The sequence below is a fragment of the Aythya marila genome (assembly GCF_965140915.1).
Source record: "Aythya marila genome assembly, chromosome: 3".
Taxonomy (NCBI): domain Eukaryota; kingdom Metazoa; phylum Chordata; class Aves; order Anseriformes; family Anatidae; genus Aythya; species Aythya marila.
Window position 1 is genome coordinate 19445511 of NC_139044.1, and position 22252 is coordinate 19467762.

The window sequence follows — 22252 nt, forward strand, 5'->3', positions numbered from 1 at the left end:
ACAGCGACTGTTTAACAGGGGGTGGGTTAGGAGGTTTTCTACCTTGGAAAAAGTATGCTTGGAGTTTAATATTAATTAATGGCTTGCTTTATTTTTTTTTTTAAACTTGAGACTAGGGGGTAAGGAAGAGGGAGGCAGAGAGGCAAAAGGTAAAGCAAATCCATAAGAATTCCTTCATTTTCTGTTTATTTACTAATGCATGAACACAGTTTTGTGGTGGAGCTCTGTTAGGTCAAATAAATACACATCTGTCCTTCTACAAAGGCCCCTTTCAGCCACATACAGTTTTTCTGGACAGGTACAAGATTTTCCATATAAGCACCCCTGCCCCACCACACACCCTCCTCAGCTGCAAAAGCCGGATGAGAGACAAGGATGAGTGCCTCTACTTCCACAGTCCTCTACTACTGCGTAACTTACAGGTTTTCAAACTGTTCTCATACCTTTTTGAGACATCAGTGCTAACACACAATTTTTACTATACAATTATAGATGGTGGGAATAGGCTAACTAGTACCCCCAGCAAACAGTTCTATCTCTTCACTAGTGGGTGTGGGATGCAGAAATGGCAGCCATATCCCCTCTCCCAAAGTCCGTGCAGGCTGCTTTTGGCAAGTTACCCACTTTGCATTTTCTTGAGAAGGTGGTTGTTTTTCAGAGGTGGGTATCGGTGAATGTAGTGTGTTCCTTGGTGACTGTGCTGAAGCCTTTGATGACGTTGACAAGATCTTCTTCATCTGCATACTGTTAGGAGGGATAAAAAAAAGTCATGTAAGTCAAACCTGTCCTATGCTAAAATGAGATTCTGTTCATTCAATTTTTTCTCCGCACCCCAGAAATGGTTTTTGAAACAGCCTACATGCGTTTCTACTTTTCTACTTGTTTTCCCCTTTTTCACAGCATCAACCAAAATATTCAAAGTATCTGACCCCAAAGCAGCTAGTTTTCATGGTAAGTAATAGGTTTACAATAACTCCTTACAGAGGGTAAGGAAATCAGTGTTTATTACAGGGAGGGAGAACTTATAGAATCATCGAATATCCTGAGTTAGAAGGGACCCACAAGGATCATTCAGTCACCCTCCTGGCTTCCTGCAGGATTCCCCAAAAAACAGACAAAAAACCATAATGTAAGCAAAACCTGCCCTACACTAAAATGAGATTCTGTTCTGAGATTGATTCTGTTCCTATGTCTGAGAGCGTTGTCCAAACGCTTCCTGAACTCCATCAGGCTGGGGACTTTGACCATTTCCCTGAGGAGTCTGTCCCAGTGCCTAACCACCTCCGGGTGCAGCGCCTTTCCCTGACAACCAGCCTGATCCTCCCCTGTCCCAGCTCCATGTGGTTCACTCAAAAGGATTTTAAAGATTTAATCTGTGACCATATCCTTCTAAATCTTTTGATTGTATATCCAAGGACTTTTGAGAGTTATACCTTTGCATGATCCTAACAAAACAAACCAATCACTAGAAGCTGACACAGCGACAGCACAGAGGAAGAGGAGTCCTTACCAAGCCACGACCACCAGTGCGATGATTACGAATAATGGCATCCCAAGGTGAATCGTCAACAAGAGGCTTTTTGTCATAGATGTCAAGCAGCTGGCTGACACTACGGTGAAGGGAGGCTTGAGAATACGTGCGACTTAACTGGCTCTGACTTGGTCGCCGTGCCCTAGAAGCATTATGGACACCGCGGTTGCTTGTGGGAGAACCAGCTCCTGGAATTTTTGTATCTTCTAGCCCCTAGTGGGAAGAAACAAACCAGCAACTGTAATACACAAGGCATGGCCTTCAAACACTTTATCTAAACAAAACAAAAGCAGGAGTATAGCAGAACAGAGAAGGCCATGCCACAAAAATCATGCAGAGTTACAAACAGAACAACAACTAAAAAGAACCCTTCCCCACTTGCAGACAATCATGTCATTCAAAAGGATAAAAAAATTAATAATAAAAAACTAACAACAACTCTCTAAAGCAGGGCTTGCCCTGACTTTTTGTCTCCTCTCTTTTTTTTTTTTTTTTTTTTTATATAATTAGTCAACAGGCACAGGTCCAAAGATTTTTGACTACCTGAATGACAGTCCAGACTTCCACAGCAGACTTTCTTTTGCTCAGTTATGGTCAGTTACTACAACCAGGAAAAACCCAGTTACCCACCAGGCAAAACATGCAGGATAAGTAAGATGCCCTTATGCATGCTCTTTGGGTCATCTGGCACAGCACACGTTTTGCAACTCTGCAAGCTAACAACTCTACCTCAAAGTGCATTGTGTAACTTTTGAGAGTGACACTGCTCGATGAATCAGACGTGTCAGCAATAGTCTCAAACTGAGATTAAAGAGAGGGAGGAAAAGCATTAGTGCAAGCAAAGGTGCAATGCAGGTGCAGTCTGTTCTTTACGGAGGCTGTGAATTAGCTGCAGCTCAGTGAGCGAGGAGACAGAGTAGCAGGATGTGGGGGAGTGGGGAACTGGCAAAAGATGAGGCACAATTTAACTTTAACTGGTCATCAAGTACTATGTGGGCAGCCAGCATTGCTTGCTGTGTGATCTCACTAGCAATTGTAAAACACAATCAGTTTTGCCACTTCAGAGCATCTCAGTACTAAGTTCTCAGATTAAGTAAGTCCTTCAACTGAAGGACTCCCAAAAAAGTCCTATTTTCCCCAAATAAGTTTTATTAAAAAAAAATAATAATAATAAAAAAACAGGGGAAAAAATAAAAGGGGCAGGAACATGGAAAGGACGTGTGGGCACGCCAACAGCAAAGACATTTTAAAGTCAAGAGGAACAACACAACATGACAGACTGTATAAGAAAAGGAATCAAAAGCATGAGACCCATAAAATAAGTTTCTTATGCTCTCAGCCTTTGCCAGGAGAAGGGGCACACTGGAAATCCCATTGTTTCCAAGAGCTGCTTCGTTGAGGCACAGATGCAGCTTCTTGGCGCTGAGACAAGAAGGAACAGAATGCATGAAGGATGCAGGAGTCACTATCCTGTTTCATGGCACTCACAGAGAAAAGAAGCTGAGAAGTGACAAGAAGAATAGCCTTGTAGCTTGCGCCTGGGAAGAAGCACAGAACAGGAGGGCACTGCAGTTCTAATTTTTAATCTTGTAGCAATTTCCAAATTCCTTTTGTCTTGCTTTTCACAAATGGGTAGGATAGCAGTACTACTCTGCTTCATGATGGAATGTGTACTTTATCCAGGTTTTTACACAGTTATAGCTTGTCATAATAAAAATGGCACTAAGCTTTCCCCTTTATCACTCCTCAGCAGTCCTCCTCCTACCCCTGTAGTGGTGCCAGTGTGGCTTTATGTGCACAGATACGCACAAGCCCTTTGTAAAGGTTCCTAGCTTTTTTATCTGGTTGCACTCACTCTCCCTAAACCTTCCTGGCAGCTGGTCCTACAGCATTCCAGCTGGGTGGTGGGTCGGTACTAGAAAGAAATAGAGTCTGTCCCTAAGTCCTGCTTTGTGTAGGGACAGCTCATGGATACCTGAGAAAAGACTGTCAGTCTAGCCATTCCTAACAGACAGTTGGAACCACATGGCAGGTTCCTCTGAAAGCAGATTTTATTACTTACCTTCTCACAGGATGCCACGGCCTTTTCAGCTCTACTGCAGATGTCAGCTAACATCAGGTGCCATTAGTGGCTTTGGATGTTCTGTGACTACAGATCCAAAGTTTGTCACAGGGCATCAGAAGCATTTTACATCCAGAAATGTCAGGTCCTGCAAACCAGGTGCCCTAGCGATCTGTTTGGATTAAGTGCCTGCAGCCTGGCTCTCTGTACCTTCATAGCTATAACCAGATAGCCCGTTTCCTACACTGAGCAGCCTCCATCTGGTAACTAAGAGGGCAACAAAACAGTGAAAGGACAAAGAAAAACTGTGAGGGGACATCTAAAGATGTAACGCGATAGATACACAACATTGTGTTTTACCCAACCTACCGGATGTGTTTCACCTGTTGAATACACGCTCATTGGTGACGTTCTTTTCTGGAGCGGAACTAAAGGAGGTCTGTCTCGTGCATAGGGCTGCTTGTGAACTTTCCTTTGAAGAATTAAAGACAGAAGAATAGCCAAGATGATCAAACCTAGAACTACCATCAACACTGCAAACCACAGCTCATTGTAGAATTTTGCACTTTTGGACTCTGCTTTGTCCTTCTCTCCAGGTGTTGTCAAGATCAGACCTGTAAAAATCAAGAGGAATTAGGGGAGAGAGGGAATGTTATTTCAGAAAGCCATTTAACAATATGCTATCCCTTTCAACTCTAATAAATTAGGAAGAAATTTAAGTCATTTTGTCGTCATGTGCTTATTTGCACTTACGTTCAAGGTGGCATAATGGTTCAATATGCTAGCGGGCTATAATAAAAAGCTTACTACCCTCAAGAGACCCTGCTTAAAGTTCTGGCATTGCTGCTCAGGCTGGAAATCACCACTGCATCAGCAGCTCTTGAGAAAAAAGGCAGGGGAGGTGGAATGTGAGAAAAAAAGGGTTCTCCAAGTAACCTTGAAGAGTGAAAATGACTACTGTAATTTCAGAGAGGCACAGACAGAGGACATTCTCCCCACCACTGTGCCAGTACTTTGTAGCAGCAGGCCTGTGCAGTTAAAAAGAGTGGGAGGAAGACTGAACAGAAATGAGTGATAAATTAATACAAAAGAAAACAACATGAAACATTTTATTCCTCCTCTTGCCTGTTAGAAAAAAACAGCCACTTGGCTCTGCTTATGCACCACATAAGCATCAGAAATCTCTCTGTCAGAATTTCCTGGTTAGTTGCAATCCTACATCTGTAACCAGGCTCTTTGCTAAGAAATTCCCACCATTTTCACTTCTAAGTCTCCACTGCAAGCTGCCTGTGGAGCTGATCCAGTTTGTAGTAGGCTCTGGGTATAGCCAGCAATCAAAAGAACAATGGAAGGTGATGGATATAGAGCAACTGGGAACATTTCATAATGCTTTTACTGTGGCATTGCCTGAAACTCTGTAGGAGGACTGAGTGAGAACATGAGGAGGTATGTCAGGGAACTTCGGTGTAAAGAGCAATTGCTAAGACAAGGCCAATCTATTTTAAGAAGTTGAACCAAATGTAACTCAAACAATAAATAACTTAATTAAAAGCAGTGCCTGTTAGAAATGGTTTAAGCTTAATCCTGCTTCCTAGAAAACTAAACAGATGGGAAAACAGAACATTTTACTGGTAGGTATTTACAAGGCAGTGGGTAAGATCTGACTGAGATTTCATTACACCAAACTCCTTCTTTTTGACAAAAGAGTAAAGGATCTTTATAGCAAGAGTCCTGAGAAATCTCATATGATATTCTCATAAACTGGTTAGGGAAACATATCCTGGGTGAAGCTGTAGACTGTAACTGGCTGGATGATCAATAGGCATATGCAAGGAGGTGGTGGGTGTAGGGAGGACTTGCTGGGGTGACTGAGTTGCATGGAGAAGAGAGGACATTTTCATGGTCAAACAGAGGAGGAATAGGAAGGTCAGCATTAGAATAGATACTACTCAGGAGGAAAAAACACTATGTCATGGAAAAAAAAGATTCTAAAATTAAAAAACAAAAACAAACAAACAAACAAAAAACATTGCAACGTTGGAGAAAAGATTTGAAGCTGATCATGTTGCAAATAAATGGAAATCCATTCATGGAAAAAAGGCACATTACCTACATACCTTATACCCTAAGGTGCTAAGGGACTACAGATCCTTCAGTAAGATTCCACCCTATCTGGCATCCACTACATATCAAATTTCTACCACAAACATATAAAATCAGTAGGTGCTAGATAGTTTTTTCACATAGTTACCAAGTCCATCTCCAGCGCTGTACTTGATGACTGGTGTCATGGCACTCCCTTCATCAGTGATGCAGGTCACTTGAAACAAAAAGGCTGAGCAAAAAGGTTGGAAAATGCTATCAGCAGGAGAAATCAAAATTCTGTAGGTGCTGCTTTTTCGCCATCATCCACCAGCAAAGATGGCTTGCTCTGAGAACAGCCAAGCAGGCATAGCATATAACCCAACATAATCCTACTAAGTCCCAGATCAAAGCCCCATAATCCCTTATACATAGGTATTAAACCATGAACTATGGCAGATCATAGGGTGGCCACTAGTATGATGTTGCTAAAAATTGTATTCCTCTTCCAACACCCAGTTCTCTCAGTTCTCTCTCTTCCAGTGATGTGGAACTGGAAACTTTCAAGGTATTAATCATTGTGCCCTAAATTCCTTATGCTCCACTTATGGCTGATACAAACTTGTTATGAACATTTGAGTAAAAACAAAAACAACAACAACAAAAAAGTATAGTATTAGCATCATTGCAGTAATCAGGAAAGTAAAAAGTAAATGACAAACCCCTTTAAAATGCAAAGAAAACCTCTTAAAACCGTTTCCTTTTCTTCCTTCTTTCCTTCCATTCCTCTTTCCTTCCTTCCCTCCCTCCTTCCTTTCTTTCCCATCTTTCTTTTCCCTTTTGATATAATCTGCTTCTATTTTAAACATAGCAAATTTCTGAAAGAGAAACTGCATTTCAAAGCATGGCTGATTCCAAAAGGTGCTGACTTAGTTTATTTATTTATATTTTTTTGGTTTTAGGGAAAAAAAAAAGAAAAAAAAAAAACAGGCTTCAGCCTTTTCTAGTGCTGACGATTTTGATGATTTCCATACATTTTTTGAGAGCACAGCCCTGAACAGTGAAATTGCAATGCAACTCCAGGATTTGGAAAAGCTCAAACCTCACAATGAACCATAGTGGGTTCGCCCAGTCAGGTAAAATATTTAAGAGGGAGCTTAGCTCCAAGTATTTTTGTTTTAAGGATCTGCTTAGATGCAGTTCAATGAATTTGGCTATAGTGTTCAGCAAGGATTTACAGGAAGATCACAGCTGGCTAGAGCTGCATCTTAGCCTCCCATTCATTCCTCCACTTAGGAAGAAAAATAGTAGCTCCTATGCTCTTAGCTTGGGATGCCCATGGAGAGATATTTCTTAGACTTAGCACACAATAATATTAATTTAGCTCAACAGTCTTTCACAGAGAGAAGCACACAGGAAATTGAAACTGACTTTTGTCAGATGTCCTTGGCAAATACAGCTCTGTGTCAAAGCCACTGTAGATGCGCTGCCCGCTCTCAGTTAACGCGTACTCCTTCAGGCGGCCGTTCAGCACGAAAGTGCGGCTCCAGTCTATGTGGATGGTAGATAAATTGCTGAGAACTGAGAATGGAGCCATGTACCGAGGTGCTGCAAAAGAAGGAAAAAAACACTCATTTCTCATTTCTAGGCAACAGGCACGACAGAATTATACAGCAGAGAGAAGAGGTCTGAATGATTCAAGCTCCTCACACGTGCTTCCTCCCTGTCTCATATACATGTGTAATCACGCACATACATGAAGATTGGGCAGAGGGCAGAAAAGCAGGAGCAGATGGTCCACAGAGAGAAAACAAATACAGAACTCACTTCAGGGAGAAAGAGTTCCTCAGTTATGCTCAACAACTTGCTGACCAAAGACTTCATTTAAGTTTGAGGTAGTTGTTTCTTGTGGCTTTCCCATTAAACCAGGTACCCACTAAGTGTTGGTTTGTTCATAAGAAAGCTGCTCGTCCAGCTGCACTTTGCTGCTAATTGCCCCCTTTCACTAAGCCAAACCTTCCAGGCAAGAGGAAGGAGACTTTCAGTGATTCAGGAGACCTGGCATGAAGAGTTCAGCAAGGCAAGAAAAGCAAGACTGAAAGAAGAGAGCTGTAGATGCAGTGGACAAGGGTTAGAAAATGGCTTTCAAATGCTTTTCTTCTTTACGTCTCAACAATTTGTTATGATTTTTCTCCATTTAAATGTTCATTATTACATTACAGCTTTCCATTAACAATTTGTTAAAATGTGCTTTTAGATTTAAAGCCTTTTTTTTTTTTTTTCTTTTTCTTTCAGTGGTCACATTAAAGAAAAATGGTCTGTTCTGCCCCAAACTTCCAGCTGAGAATCCATGCAATGTAGTGAATACATTAGTAGTAGTTTTTAGTAACCACTCAGCAAAAGTACCAATTGATTTAAATGGGATTTCTAGAAAGGTGATTCTGAAATCCTGACACAAGACTAGGTGAGGAAGAATTAATATTCTCTTTGCCCTGTCCTGGCAGGCTGAGGTGAAATGTCCGTCTCATCTGTTATAGAATGACTATGGCTACATCATTATAGATCTTTCCAATAAAAGCTGATGTTAGACTACCACAAATTCAGTTTTGATGTTAACATCTATTCTGACTGTCTGCACTGGTCTGGAACATTTAATTTCCATGTAGACCACTACGTGAATTTAAAATATTGTCTGTGGTGGTTGGGTAGCAACAAATTCTTACTTCACTGTCAGCAAGGATCCAATCATTCAGATGAAACCCAAGGAAAACTTTCATGAGCCCTGGAAGGAGTGTGGCATGAATTAGGAAGGTAAGATTATTCTTGAAACTTGGTCTCTTTTAAGAGCTCCACTTTTCCCAGGGACCATGTATGGCAGTGTGTTTATTACCACACACCAGCCTTTTGGTAATACTTGAACTTTTATGTTCTGAAGGTGTGCTGCCCATTCTTGGTAAAATAAAAGGTTTCCTTTCCACAAGCACAAAGGTTGTAATATCAGATGGTGATAAGAAATACTTTCGAAGGAATGAGCAGTCAAGCCCCAGAACAGAATTTGAGTGAATGGGCAGCAGAGGTGACCAGGGACACAGAAGACGAAGTTCCTGGGGACATCATCTTTCACAAAGAATTCGTTTGGCACTATGCAGCCCTGTTCATCGGAAGCAGGAATGCTGATCTCTGAAACTTTTCTCATACTTACGCTCCTTTTCTGTAGTGAAACCAACCCACTCTGAGGCGCTGCTGCCAACAGAGTTGTAAGAGACAACTCGCAGGTTGTAGGTCGTGTAAGGCTCGAGGTTGGACACATTGGCACTCTGTCCATTTCCTGTATACTTCACCTCAGTTGGGCCAGGGCTGCAAGCTTTTACTGCTGGCTGCAGGTTCAGGGGACAAGCCATATACACATGGAGCTCATAGCTGAAAAGAAAGTGGAGATTTTGAGTAATCAACAACCTTAATATCAGAATAGCTAATCAACCATTTCATCACAATTGCTGTATGCCTGGCTACCAGAGAAGAGACTGGACCTCATCTCAGTTTTTCTCTTGGAGACTTTGGCCCCAGCTATAAGATACCTATGAACTAGCATGGTTGTCAGTCACGCTCACAATGAATCTGTTGGTTGTTGGTGCCTTAACAGGCATCAACACTTCTGCAAATCAGATAGTGGCCTTGCCTTACTAACTACAAAATACTGCTGCCTCTTTGCTGCCAGCTGATCTCACAACTTTCTGGCTGTGCAACCACACCTGCCAGACAATCACCTCCACTCCCAACATCTCCTCCACCTTCATCCTCCACCCCCAATCTCCCATTCAGGAGAAAAGCAACCGGTGCACATAAACACTTCCTGGATTTTTAGGCCACACAGGATACCACCACCAACACCAGGAAGAATAAACATGGGTTACAACTGTCCAGAGCTCTCAGCCCTGTGATTACAGCTTACATCCAGGACACGTGCTCTGCCAGCACTCCTACCTGGTGACAATGCCATTGGGTGACTGAGGGGCACTCCACTGGAAGGAGGCATTCCTGGAGGTCACGGTGCGGATCTGCGGGGGGGGCTGCTCCGATGGTGGAGCTGGCTGAGTGGTGATTTGGGCCATGGGTCCTTTGTTGCAACAGTTGAAACACGTGCAGGCCTCCACGCCAATGAAGTATGTGGTAAAAGGTTTTAACCCATGTATTGTCTGCTGGGTGGCAGTCCCTTCTGACAGCTGTAAAAATTAAGAGGGAACTTGTCACAGCTTCAAGCACCACAAGTACTAAATAAGAGTTATCGAGGTAAATTAACTCCATAAGATGATGGCCACAAGGTTCTGCATGTCCTTTAAGTCTGACATTAATGCAGCTGCTATGCACTGGGACCTCTGCAGTCATTTTCCTCCTATTACAAAGTTAAAGGGCACTGTTCAAAGGAAAAGACCATGCCATCACTGGCCTCGCAGACCTCTTGAGTTAAGCTGTAAACTCTGTATGTCAACTTGCAAATGTCATTCTCAGGGACAGAGAAACTGCAAACCTTTAAGGAGAAAATCTGGGCTAAGTGGTACTGGAGCAAAAAGAAATGAATGTGGAAAATGCCTCCATGATAAGTGTGATGGTAAGTACCCGTGCATGTCTCACAAGCTTCCCTGGCTTGGATACAGGAGACAGCATTGGGCAGAGTGATAGGCACATGCCTCGTGGGTCAGTTTACCTGATGGGAGAGTGCCACCTCCAGTAGGAACCTCTGAGCCCAGGGCCAGCACACCACGCCTGTGCAGTCAAACGGCTATGGTGCTGGACAAGCATGTTAGGAAACTCTCCTACAACTAGCACAGGAGACCTGACAGAAATGGTGCCCTTTGTTCCTAAACTGCTAACAGGAATTGCCACCTCACATCTTTGCTGTAGTCATTTGTAATCAACATACATAGAAAGCACCAACAATGGACAACATTCACTCCCATTTGGCAGCTTGTGACTTAGCAGAGTGCAGCAGAAAATAGGAAGGAATGAGTTAAGCAACCAAAGGAAAGCATGTAGTACTGCCTGATGTCAGTGCTAGAGATAAGACAGCAGCATGGCAGGTGTGAGGGGATGGAGATGGAAGACCAAGGAGACGAGTTGGCTGAATCAGACCTGGACATGGCCAGTTGCACTGGGAGGAATAAATGCATGGAGAAATAAATGCATAATATACATTCAGTAGGCAGCTTAAACTCATGAAAAGAACTGATGGCCTGGGAAGGTATCTCCAGCACTTCCAAGTTGAGAAAGATGATACAAGGGCAAAAGGCCCATATAAACATTTACTTTTTGTAAAAAAGAAACAGATAATGTTAGACACAAAGAAGTATTCAAGTATTTTGCACTGATTTGGTGGTAACTACTCTAGATACCTTGCACAGCCCTAGCCTTTCCTCGCATCTCTCAGTTTTATAACTCTAATGAAGCCTCAAAGTTTTCCTAGCTTAGCTGAGTCCTATCATGTCTGGACACTTAATAGATTCTGTCTCAAGAAAAGCCACATCTCAGCCCTACTAAAGCATCACTCATGTTGCTGCAGTCTCTTCACATCTGTTGAATCTTCTCAGGCGAACAGAAAGAAATAGTAGCAATCATCTGCTACCACACACATGTAAGTCTATGCTTTGCCTCCAAAATGGCCACACTAGAGAATGAAAACCCATAGTACAGGCATAGTTAAAATTGAGGAAACCCTTGAGGATCACACAGAACCCTCCAGAATCTCTCCTCTGGGCCTTTTCACTGTAGCAATGCCCAAGCTAGAGAAGACACCAACTCCACAGCTGGGGTTTTAAATCCTCTACTTGGCACAGACACCAAAATGAGGAATTGCTTAAAGAGATGGTTTACTGAAATCTGCTGAACAGCTAAGATCTGCCCCAAGGAAGTTACCATTAAGAACATTAAGTTATCATTAATGCAGTCTAGGCTGAGACACAGAACAAATAAGTTATCTGGCTACTTTCATTATTCTTAAGTGCTTTACCACGCAATACTTCTTACCAGCAAGAAATATTTTAAGAGCAACTCAGGTATAGCTTTTTCTTCAGAGCTTCAAACCTGTAGGCTGCCCAAAGCACAAAACCGCTTCCTACTGGCTACAGTTCCCACCTGCACCACTTGGACTGGCAGGAGCTGTCTGGAATTATTTCATTTGGATGGTTAGCCACCCCTAAAAGAACACTTTGTATTCTCATCACATTGTCACAGCACATTACCAAGCCAGAAAGGTTTGAATGATGAAGTGAATTCTTTGAAAAGCACATTTAGCTGAGTTAAAGTGTTGGGCCCGCTTTGGCCAGAAGAGAGCATTGCAGAGCAGGCAACAAAAGGAGCACAGAAGAGGAGGAAAACTTGCAATCAGCAGTAGCTGTTAGCAAGAACAAAGCTGTTAAAGCTAGAAAACACAGCTTCAAATGGAAATACAGAGGTAATTTCGACAATACTCACCACCACTTCATTCCCTCTGGTATCATTAGAAAACAGCCTGTAGATGCTGACCACCCCATTTGGCTTAAGGGGGGGGTTGATGTTCACCACAGCCACTGTGGATGCCACCATGTGGAACAGGGGAGCTCCCAGGCCCTCGGGAGGGGCAGGGCCCGTCCGGCAGCGGGACCAGCCGCTCGGTGTCCGGCCCGCTGAGTTCACCGACCACACCTTCGGCACATGAGAACAAAGAACTGTCAGTGAAGAAGCCAAGCCTACAAAATCTCCACAATTAGCTAGAGTGCTGCAGCAGCTTTAGCAACACTGAGAAAGACACGGCACAATGACATCAGTGCAAAATGTCTCGTCAGCTATCCAGCACCTGTATTTATCCAGTGACTTCCAAACAAAAAAAATAACGAATATTTCCCATCATTGCACTGAGAGGAAAGAAGCAGATCTTGTGTCTCAGACAGTGTGTGTTCACATATCTCCTACATACCTGAATACCACCACTGTCTTTGTCATGCCACGCAAAGAGGATGCCTTAAGAAGCTATGATCAACACTGATAACATTTTCAAACAAATCTGAACAAAAATACTGACATCCAGTCCTGCTGCTATTGTCTCCCTTCTACACAATTCCTTCACGTGTGCAAGCAGCCCCCTGACTGAACTGCCTGGCACCATTGCCATCCAAGTTATGTTCACCTGGAGTGAATCTCAGTAGTCAAACTCTAGTTATTTTTTAAAACTGCGAAGTTTTATAGAAACTGCTCTCTTTAAAATACTATTGTATTGCATTTGGAAACATTTTCAGTATCCTGGAATACAAACAAAGTCAATTGAAAACAAAGTAAATCAGTAACTCATTTATTTTCACAACATTCACTTCATTGCATGAACACAAACACAATGGTTTCAGTTCCAAGATTTCAAAATTTAGCAGCTTGAATTAGGCCTGATTAAAAAACACATGTCTCTATGAACTATACCTACTGATTTTGTCAGCTTCCCAAAACCAGAGTGATCTGCAGACTACATAAAACTCAGCACTTATTAAACACAGTCTCCAACAAATCTGCATGAAAATTAAATTTTGTTTTCATCAAGGAGTGAATAAACATATGGAACGATGTATAATCTTATTTATCAAAAACCATTTGTATAATTAAACACGAATATCATAAAAGGTTGCCTTAGGTCGTCATTTGCATGAGTAAGTAATTTGTAGAATGTCAGGTACAATAGACAGAATAGATGGATGCGTGAGCATATAGGGTTAAATTAGGCTCAATATTAGCCAACCACACAGTGATCAATCAGAATGATAGATCTAAATGGCAATACAAGAAGACTGTCTGAGCGATTTTTAGTATAAGTATTCCTTAGTAAGCTTTCATGCTGAGCAGTTCTAACAACAGTAAAACATGTTCTTATGTGATCTACTCCAGGCAGAAGTCCTGGGGAAGTGAATGGTGGGACTGTGCCTTAAAGTAAATAGGTGGTTTAGAAACAAGAGGTCTTCAAGACTGACCCTGGCATCTTTCCTGCTGGCAATGTTAAGTACCAAGACCACAGGACACTTCACAAGGAGCCTGGGGAAGGAAAAAGGCCAAAAACCACTGCAGCAGCTTTAAAGACTGTGGCTCTGCCAATTACAAAACCAAAGTTACAGCCCCATTGCCTCAGTAACATATAATATCATCCAGTGAAACACGACGTAAGTACAGATGACACCCTATGATAAAAAGCGCAGCCAGAGTACTTTCATGTTCAGTGAGATCAGTAATATATTTCTGTTGTGAACTTTTCATAAAGTCAAACTCTGTTCATTTTACTGCAGTAGGTCAAACCCTCTATCTCAGTTAAGTCCCAGCTGCTACAAAGATTTGCCCACAGTAGTTCATTCAAGGGGCATATTTCTTTGTGGAAAGAAGCTGCCGCATATGGAAAGAACAGCTCGGAGCCTGCCACTCGCCTTGACTCAGTGCTGACCTTAGTTCAAGCGCTCTGGTTGCATGCTAGGCTGTGGCCTTAATGAGCACGGAGCGTGGCAGCATTGGTCAGACCTGAACTGCCAAGCCAGCTCCCACAAAAACTGACAGCGATGAGCTAGGAGGAGAGGTTTCCTGCACAGCACAGCAATTAGGCCTCAGAATGGGACACCCCAGGAAATCTGGAGAAGACAGGGATGCAGCATAGCTGGATGTGGGTACCTCACTGAGGGCTGGAGGGAGATGTCCTCCTCAGTCCCTCTTTCCCATATCATAGGTGCCTAGTGGGCAGCCTGCTCCTGGGTGGGGTGCGCTTCACACTCCGTATGGGGCTGTTCCCCTGAGCATGAACATAATGAAGACAAAGATTGACTGGGCAGAGCAAGGGCAAGTGCAAGCAGGCATAGTTGCCTAGCCTGGCACCTGTGAGGTGACAGGGAGCCTGCAGCCTGTCCTCCAGGCCCTTCTGCTAAAGAGGCCAAGGTGCAGGTGGGCCTGACAGCCATGGTCTGAGAGCACCTGCAGGGCAGACAGCAGCCACCCAGCCCCACCAGAACTGCATTACCACCAGCAAATCTCCAGAAATGTGAAACTCTCTCACACCAGCTTCAGAGACAACCATGACAGCTCAAAAGGAATTGTGAGGATTTAAATTCTGGATTTGCATTGACATTAGCTTGGTTCCCTTCTTCTACTTAACCATCTGTAAAAGAATGGATGGCAATATAAATATTTCCCTGGGAAAATCACCATCCAAGTAAATCCTGGACAGCATTTAGAGACCCAGAGCAGTAAGTGCACAGAAATGACAGAAGATGGAAATGTTCATGTTCAGCCATTTTAGAGCATGAAGAAATCAGACAATGAGGCAACAGAACCACAATGAGGAGTGCCTGCTAAAATCAGAGGTTTGGTCATGGCTCCTCAATAAGTTACCACAAAAGCATGGATGACTGAAGGCCTGGCTAATCTGAAATTCCATGGTGTGGACTTCTGCAAAAGTTTTTTTGGGATCAAGTAAAGTCCTTCTAAGACATGACATATACAGAGCACAGAAAATATTTATTGCATTTATATAAAAATGTAAACATCTTAGTAGGCAACAGCATCATCTGTTGTTCATAATGGTAGAAGATTTTAGAGGCTACTTCAGAGCACACAGGCATGTGGAGCAAACAAGAATCAATTACACCTCACACAGGCAGGGACACATTGAATAACAAAGCACAGACAGCAGAAAGGCATCAAAAGTTTCTTATAACTCAACTTTCTGAATATACTGATCCCAAAAGCATTAAGTCTGACATCATGGTGCACGGCTCAGCACCCTGCCAAAAGATGAATGGCTGCTAATGGCTGCATTGCTCCCAAAATCCAGGAGAGGGCTCCAAAATTAGTTACATATGATACTATTTAAAATCCTTCATCAATTTGCTGGCCTCTGGCCCAGACTGCACTTTGAAGTAGAGCCAGACAGGGGAAACGTCTCTGGAGCCCACACAGTTGGAGAACTAGAGAAGTCCCGTTACAGGTTACATAGCTTGTTGCTTTCATCATCAGTGAGCCTTCACAGATCTATCTCCTGGAAGAGACTGAAGAAGAGACCATCATCGGAATGATTATAGGACAACCTCAGGTCTCATTGGCACTGCAAGAAGGGGCAAAACCTAAGAGGAACATAAAGGAAATTTCTGAGAAAATGGGCACAGCCTGAATGCAGTCAGCCCAGCTTGTTCAAGCTTCGGAAAGCTGAGTAGCAACTTCTCCCATAAAGGGCAATAAAATCACGATGGCCCCAGGGTGTACATGGAAAAAAAACAACACATGGTATCCTACATGCTGACAGTGGGAGAAGTTTTCATCTCTGAGCCACACATCTGTGCCCCAGGTGTGTCTGATGCACATCTCTTGAAGCCTCAGGTCCTTACCTGGGGAATCTATGTTTTGATTTTTTTAAAAAAATAACTTTTCTTTTATCAAATGGAGATCATCTGTGAAGGTATGTATTCCATACAGGTGGTGCTAATGGGAATGGAGAGAAACAGCTGGATTTACACTCCCACTGCTCTTCCAATGTGGCAGATGAGCCTCTCTGTGATGAAAAAGGGATGGTGAAGAAGCTGCCAAAATAAAGCACTCAAATTAACCCCCCTCAAAAGACAGATAGTCTGTGATTAAGGCAGAAAACGCAGTATGTGGCCAAAATCCCCCCAAAGGATAACGTGATAGCTTGATCCCATGACTCCAATTACAAGAGGAAGCACAACCACAGCAGACTGAGCAGCAGTTTGGCAGAGGACGTTGTGTGCAGGCTAACACCTGTCCGCTCAGCACACTTGTGTCTCAGACCTGGCCCCAACAATGTGACTGGTATTACAGCTTTAAACACAGGGGCCAACTGGGAAGTTCCTGAGAGGGAATTCTCTCCATTCCTATGGAGAACAAGAAGCTCTCCAAGAGGTCTCATTCTCCTTCACTTCTGCTGAAGCATAGCAAGGAAGCAGCAGGCAGAAAGGTGTGCTGACTGGTGATAGCTTGCCTATCTGAAGGCAGCTGTCCTGCTGACTTCCAAGGTCAAGGAAAGCTGGTATCTTCTTCACGTAGAAGAATTCCTGCTTGCAGGAAATCAGAAAAGACAGGGAGCCAAGCAGCTGACTGCCAACCAGCAGCAACTCCTGACTCCCACCAAGCCATACAGGCACTGTGCATCAGACCACTTCACACTGCAGTTAATATCATGCTTCTGTGAGGGACAAGACCTCAGCTCTGTTTGTGACAGCAGCTTCCACTGAGCTCCTGCAGGCACTCAGAACCCAGCTGTTTGCCTTAAAACAAAGTCTTATCAGTGAGTCACTACCTACCCTCAGCTTTGAGCCCTGACTAGAGCTGTGGGGTAGCGAGGTAGTGCTGTGGGTTCTGGAGAACCACAAGCTCAGACCAAGCCTCATCTTTCATGTGAGTATAAGAGTCGGGTACAACTTAGGTATCTGCCCTTAAGAGTCCATAATCTTGGCTAGTTAAAATTAGAGAAACGCAGACAAGCTCCCTCTTACCATCATTTGCAGCAGCTTTCACAAATCTTTCTTCTTATCAGATCTGACCGACGTGCAGCCTGGGTAATTTGGGATTTCTTATGCAATACCAGCCCAACTCAGAACACAAAGCTTGTCTACAGAAATCTAGCATTCAGCATTACAATAATGTATTCACATCTGGGCATTGCAGTGTCAGGTAGGTATTAGCAAAGTAGAAAGTTTCAAAAGTGGTTGTCAAATGGGGACAGAGCAAAGGCAAGGGACAGTAGGTATCATGTCCACTCATGACCAGAGATACCAGGAGGTAGTAAACGAATGTGTGCTTTCTAATTGCCCATCCTGAAATCCATTCTTTTCCCTCTTCAACATTCAGTCAGCATCTTAGGGAGGCCATAAACACATAATAGGATAGATTTTAGGTCTGGGCTTCTAGCATTGTGATAATTTGAGCCTCTTACCATTGCTATTCATCTTCACTAATCAAATCCTCATAATAAAAGTACTAAACTCATTCTGGGGAGGGAAAGGGAAAGACAAAGACTACAGGCAAGGGCTTTGGGACTTACACAAAATTACAAAATTCTAAAGGAATCTCATTTCATATAAAATAGTATAACACCAGTAATTAATAAGAGATGTAAACAGGTTTAACTCTAAAAAGGCAGAAAATTAAATAATTTGTTTCCTATGGCTATATAATGAGATAGTTACCAAGTTCCCATGAGAGAGATAAGCAGATATTAAAAGGTCTTTCCAATACCTGTAATGGCTAAGGGCAACAGCTAATTCAATAGATTCGATCAAAATCACCACTTCTTTCTCCGCTTCTGATTTATTACTTTGGCTGTAGTTAGTCATCACTCATTTTAGTTTGCTTTTCAGTAGTCATAAATTATGCCTCATAAATAAAAAGATACAATCAAGGAAATCATATCAAGTCATCTACAGCCCTGGAGTATATTTTCCCCCGGTACTCACACTAATGTCTTTTTAAAGGATAGCTTGCCATGGTTTTGAATATGTCAGAATCACAATGTACTCAGGAAAATCTTGCACGAGTTTTGATATAACGGTCTCACTGGTAATTTTGGAAGCCAACAAATCCAGTCTAATATCCTGCTATAGTTTTATGAACAAAAATCAAGGTTTGCTTCATCAATGCACTGTTTACGCACTTGAATGTAGGTTGGTGTTAGCAACAGAAACATAGTGCATGAAGGGGGTTTCATAAAAGAAATCGTGTGGTTTCATATAGTGCTTCACCCTAGTATGTGCCCTACTGTACTAGGGCAAAATAGTTCAGCAAAATGGTATTTACAGTAGGTTTTGCCATTACCACAATGAAAGCATATAGTTATGTCTGCTTTACTTTTCAGAAACTGAAGCCCAGCTTCATAGTCTAATGCCTGCACAGCAGGAGACACTGTTTACTTGGAAGGAAGGGAACACAAAAACCTTGCAAGAAAATCCTCTCTTCCAAACAAAGAGGAGATAGAGAGCATGGAGTGCAAGAAAGAACCGTGTTTGATTTTGTCACTGCTTTGTGGTGTATCTTTCTGACAGGGTGACAGGAAAAAATGGTGAATTAAAATGATGAAAAGAAGCCAAAAGATGAGGGATATTACAAACGGGCAACTATCCATCACTGGCCAGTCAGAGAAACAGCTTCACCCCATTTTAAGCTGAAGAAGTCACTTAGCTGCTTGTCAGTAACTAAGCAGCACAAACTGGAGCTCAGCCAGCAGTTTGACAGACAGGCTGGTAAAGCCAAGTGTCATTTTGTCATCTCTGAAAGTGACCAAGAGGACTGACATATTCTGCACTCCATGTACTTGGTCCTGCCATAATCTTCATGACTTTGCACCCTTTTTTTTTTTTTTTTTTTTTCTATATATCTCTCCAAAGTCAGAAATATAATTTGTTTTCTTTGTGAGAGTCCAAGATGGAGGACCCAAAATATATTTCCCCTGGTATATCTCAGGATCTTTCCTAGACCCTTCACTTGGCAGTGAAACCACTGAAACCTATCAATCACTAATATGCTTATGTACATCTTGCCTCCGATGAATAAAAGTGCTTAAATTCCTTGAACAATTGTGACCTTAGCATTTAGGGGGCACAGTCCCTTTGACCAACATGAATTTCAGAAGTGACTTCATCATTTTTGAAAGTGCAACTTTTGCATCTAATTTTACAAGCCTTAAATATTCAGCTGAAGTTTCCAGCAATAGAATTAAAAAATAAATAAATAAATAAATAAAAATCTGACTTCAGACCCAAAGAAGCTGTCCGGATTCATCGAACTAAATCTCAGTGCCTCCAAAAATGCTGGAGAGAGTCCCATCACAGCACTTTGATTTTATCTGCATTCTGCTGGAGGAAATTCAGTTGCATTTAAAGTTTTATGTCCAGCAAACAAGCCTCAAATGCAGAGACAGCAGAATCAATATCCAGTTTAAGTGAAATATAAATCTGGGTTTCATCAGCATAATAGCAAAAGCCAAGCCCTATACTTATGAATAACTTGTCTCACAGGCAAGATATAAATTGTCAACAATGGAAGAGCTTAGAATAGATCCCAGAGGACTGCTGCAAGTGACATAAGAAGAAGACAAACACGTGCATGCAAAAACCTCTCACAGTGAAATAAATGGCCACTAGTGGAAAAAAAAAAAAAAAAGAGAGAGAGAGATTTAGGGTCCCAGTCAACAACTCAGCCCAGTTATGGAGCACAACCAAGATAAAATGCAGTCTTGAATACGTCATGGCAAACCACAGGAATCCACTCAAGAGACTTTCTTTGCTACCTGTCATCAATAGATCATTAAAAACTTTGGCTCAAACAAATGTTTGTGCTATCAAATTCCCCAAAAAACAGCTTCTGACTGAGGTAATTGGAAGCTGGTCCAACTGATAATATAACACAGTCATCATCAACAACTTCAAGCCCAGACAACAATGTGAGATGTTTTTCTTTAGCTAAGAAAGACTCCTAACTAATAAGTAGAGTGTAGGTCTGCTTCAAGTACTTGCTACCTACCAAACCCCATCCATACTTGTATTCACATTCTTCACAGATCCTCACCAAAATAGTGAGGAAATCTGGTCTAGCAAAAGTTCTGCTATAAACTACAGCAAATGGAGAAGAGAATTCATGGTATTGTGGACCTACAGATGTGGGAGAAAGAAAAGAAAACCTTAATATTTATTCACAGTGGGACTTAAAATACTAAACTGTGCTGTTTCTGGAAACAAACTAACAAACAAAAACCAGCTTTGGTCACAAAAGAAGTGACAACTGGAACATACATTTAAAGTGTAGTAAATATTCAGGCTTGAAATAACCATCCTTTTTTTGACTTGGTAAGTACTAGTATAGCATTTATGGTATTGCTAAATTCACTTAAATTCAGTTCTCTGAACTTCAGTTCAGGAGGTCATTAAGTAACTGAAGGCAATCAAGTAACATGAACCTGTAATCAGAAAGAAGAAGTAGTCAGCTCACAGATACTCAGCATTTCCTTCAGCACAGAGCTAATAGAAAGACTTTTCATACTGGCTGCTAACTTAAAGACATGCTGTCAATCCAGAAACATCAAAAAGTAAAAGAGGTTTGTGATTATCAAGCAGTGAAGACAGGCTTTGTGAATACTGCAATAAGTACACTTTTCTAGTAGTATACCAGGTTCTTTTTTTTTCAATAATTTAATAACTGTCCCTTCAGAATCCTCTTCTTACCCAAATTAGAGATGCTACAACTGATTTATGAAGAAAGCTAGTACACTCCTCCCTCCAGGTCCCAGGACTCTGACAGTGACAGAGCGAGAGGCAATGGACGCAAGCTGAAATAGGGGAATTAGACAGAAATAAAAACAAGATGTATATAGGCAGTCATTGGAACAGGCTGCCCAGACAGGTTGTACCATCTCCATCCTTGGAGATTCAGGGATGGAGAACTTGGACCAGAACTCAACTGGCCACAGCCCTGAACAGCCTCAAAAAACACCACCACCAACAAAAATAAATAAATAAAGTCAAACCCCAACCAAAATAAATCCAAACCCAAACCAAAAACCCAACAGCAGAAGTAGAGCACAGATACCAAAGAACCTGATCTGTAAATTGATCTCTCATCAAATTTGCAGTTGACACCAAAGTGGAGGGAACCAGTTGATGTGTTTATGGGCAGGTCTGGCATTCGGAAGTGACTAGAGGAATAGGTCACCAAGACATTTATGAATCTCAGCAAGGACAAATGTGAAGTCTTGCACTTGGGAAGGAATAACTCCTTGCAGCACTACAGGGTAGGGACTGACTAGCTAGGGAGAAGGACCTAGAGGGTTTCAGCAGATAGAAAGCTGAACATGAGCCAGCAATGTACTCTGGCACCAAAGATGGGCAACAACATCTTGAGCTTTTTAACAGGAGCATAGCCAGAAAATTAAAGGAAGTGATAACATGCCTTTACTTAGCATTTGTCCTGTTTTGGACCCCAAATCCAAGAAAGATTGATAAATTGGAGAGAGTTCAGCAAAGGGCCACCAAGGTAATCAGGGCATTGGAGAATTTGGCCTGTGAGAATAAGCTGTGGGACTGGGACTGGAGAAGTGATGTGTTTGTGGGGACCTGACTGCAGCCTGCCAGCATCAAGCCATAAGCTAACAGAAGGTGATGCCAGTTGTTGGGGGGAGAAAAGGAAACATGCTTATGTTCAAACAAGACAGGTTCAGATTGAATGTAAGAAAATAAGTTTTTTTTTTCACCATGAGAACAGTCAAGAAATGGAGCAGACTGTCTGGAGAAGTTATTCAATCTCCCTCCCTGTAGGTTTCCAAGGTGCAGCTGGATAAAGCCCTGAGTAACCTGATCTGACCTCTTAATTGACACTTGAGCAGAAAGTTGGACTGAATAACCTCCTGAGAGCCATTCCAACCTGAATTATCTTGTGATCCTGTAAAACAAAGGAAGTTGTAAAAGAAAGATTGTCACCACCTTGCAGGAGCTCAAGAAGTGGAACACACCGTGTTTACTACTTTTCAAAACAAATCCATGTTTGAGCAATTTTTGTTTTATTTTAGGGAAAAGGTTGTAAAGACA

At 42.2% G+C, this 22252-nt stretch overlaps 1 protein-coding gene across 1 annotated transcript in view; it reads right to left on the minus strand.

The window, feature by feature from the left end:
- Nucleotides 1-654: 654 nt before the first annotated feature.
- The window catches only part of USH2A (usherin), a gene marked incomplete at its 3' end in the record, with an annotated part of 395140 nt that continues 373542 nt past the window's right edge, over nucleotides 655-22252 (minus strand). The window contains exons 64-72 of the mRNA XM_082757605.1: nucleotides 12144-12353; nucleotides 9660-9898; nucleotides 8878-9095; nucleotides 7107-7283; nucleotides 5845-5928; nucleotides 3963-4207; nucleotides 2261-2332; nucleotides 1511-1744; nucleotides 655-744 (exon numbers count right to left, since the gene is read on the minus strand). Of these exons, the coding sequence (XP_082613731.1) occupies nucleotides 655-744; nucleotides 1511-1744; nucleotides 2261-2332; nucleotides 3963-4207; nucleotides 5845-5928; nucleotides 7107-7283; nucleotides 8878-9095; nucleotides 9660-9898; nucleotides 12144-12353 (1569 nt within the window). The remainder of the gene's footprint in view (nucleotides 745-1510; nucleotides 1745-2260; nucleotides 2333-3962; nucleotides 4208-5844; nucleotides 5929-7106; nucleotides 7284-8877; nucleotides 9096-9659; nucleotides 9899-12143; nucleotides 12354-22252) is intronic.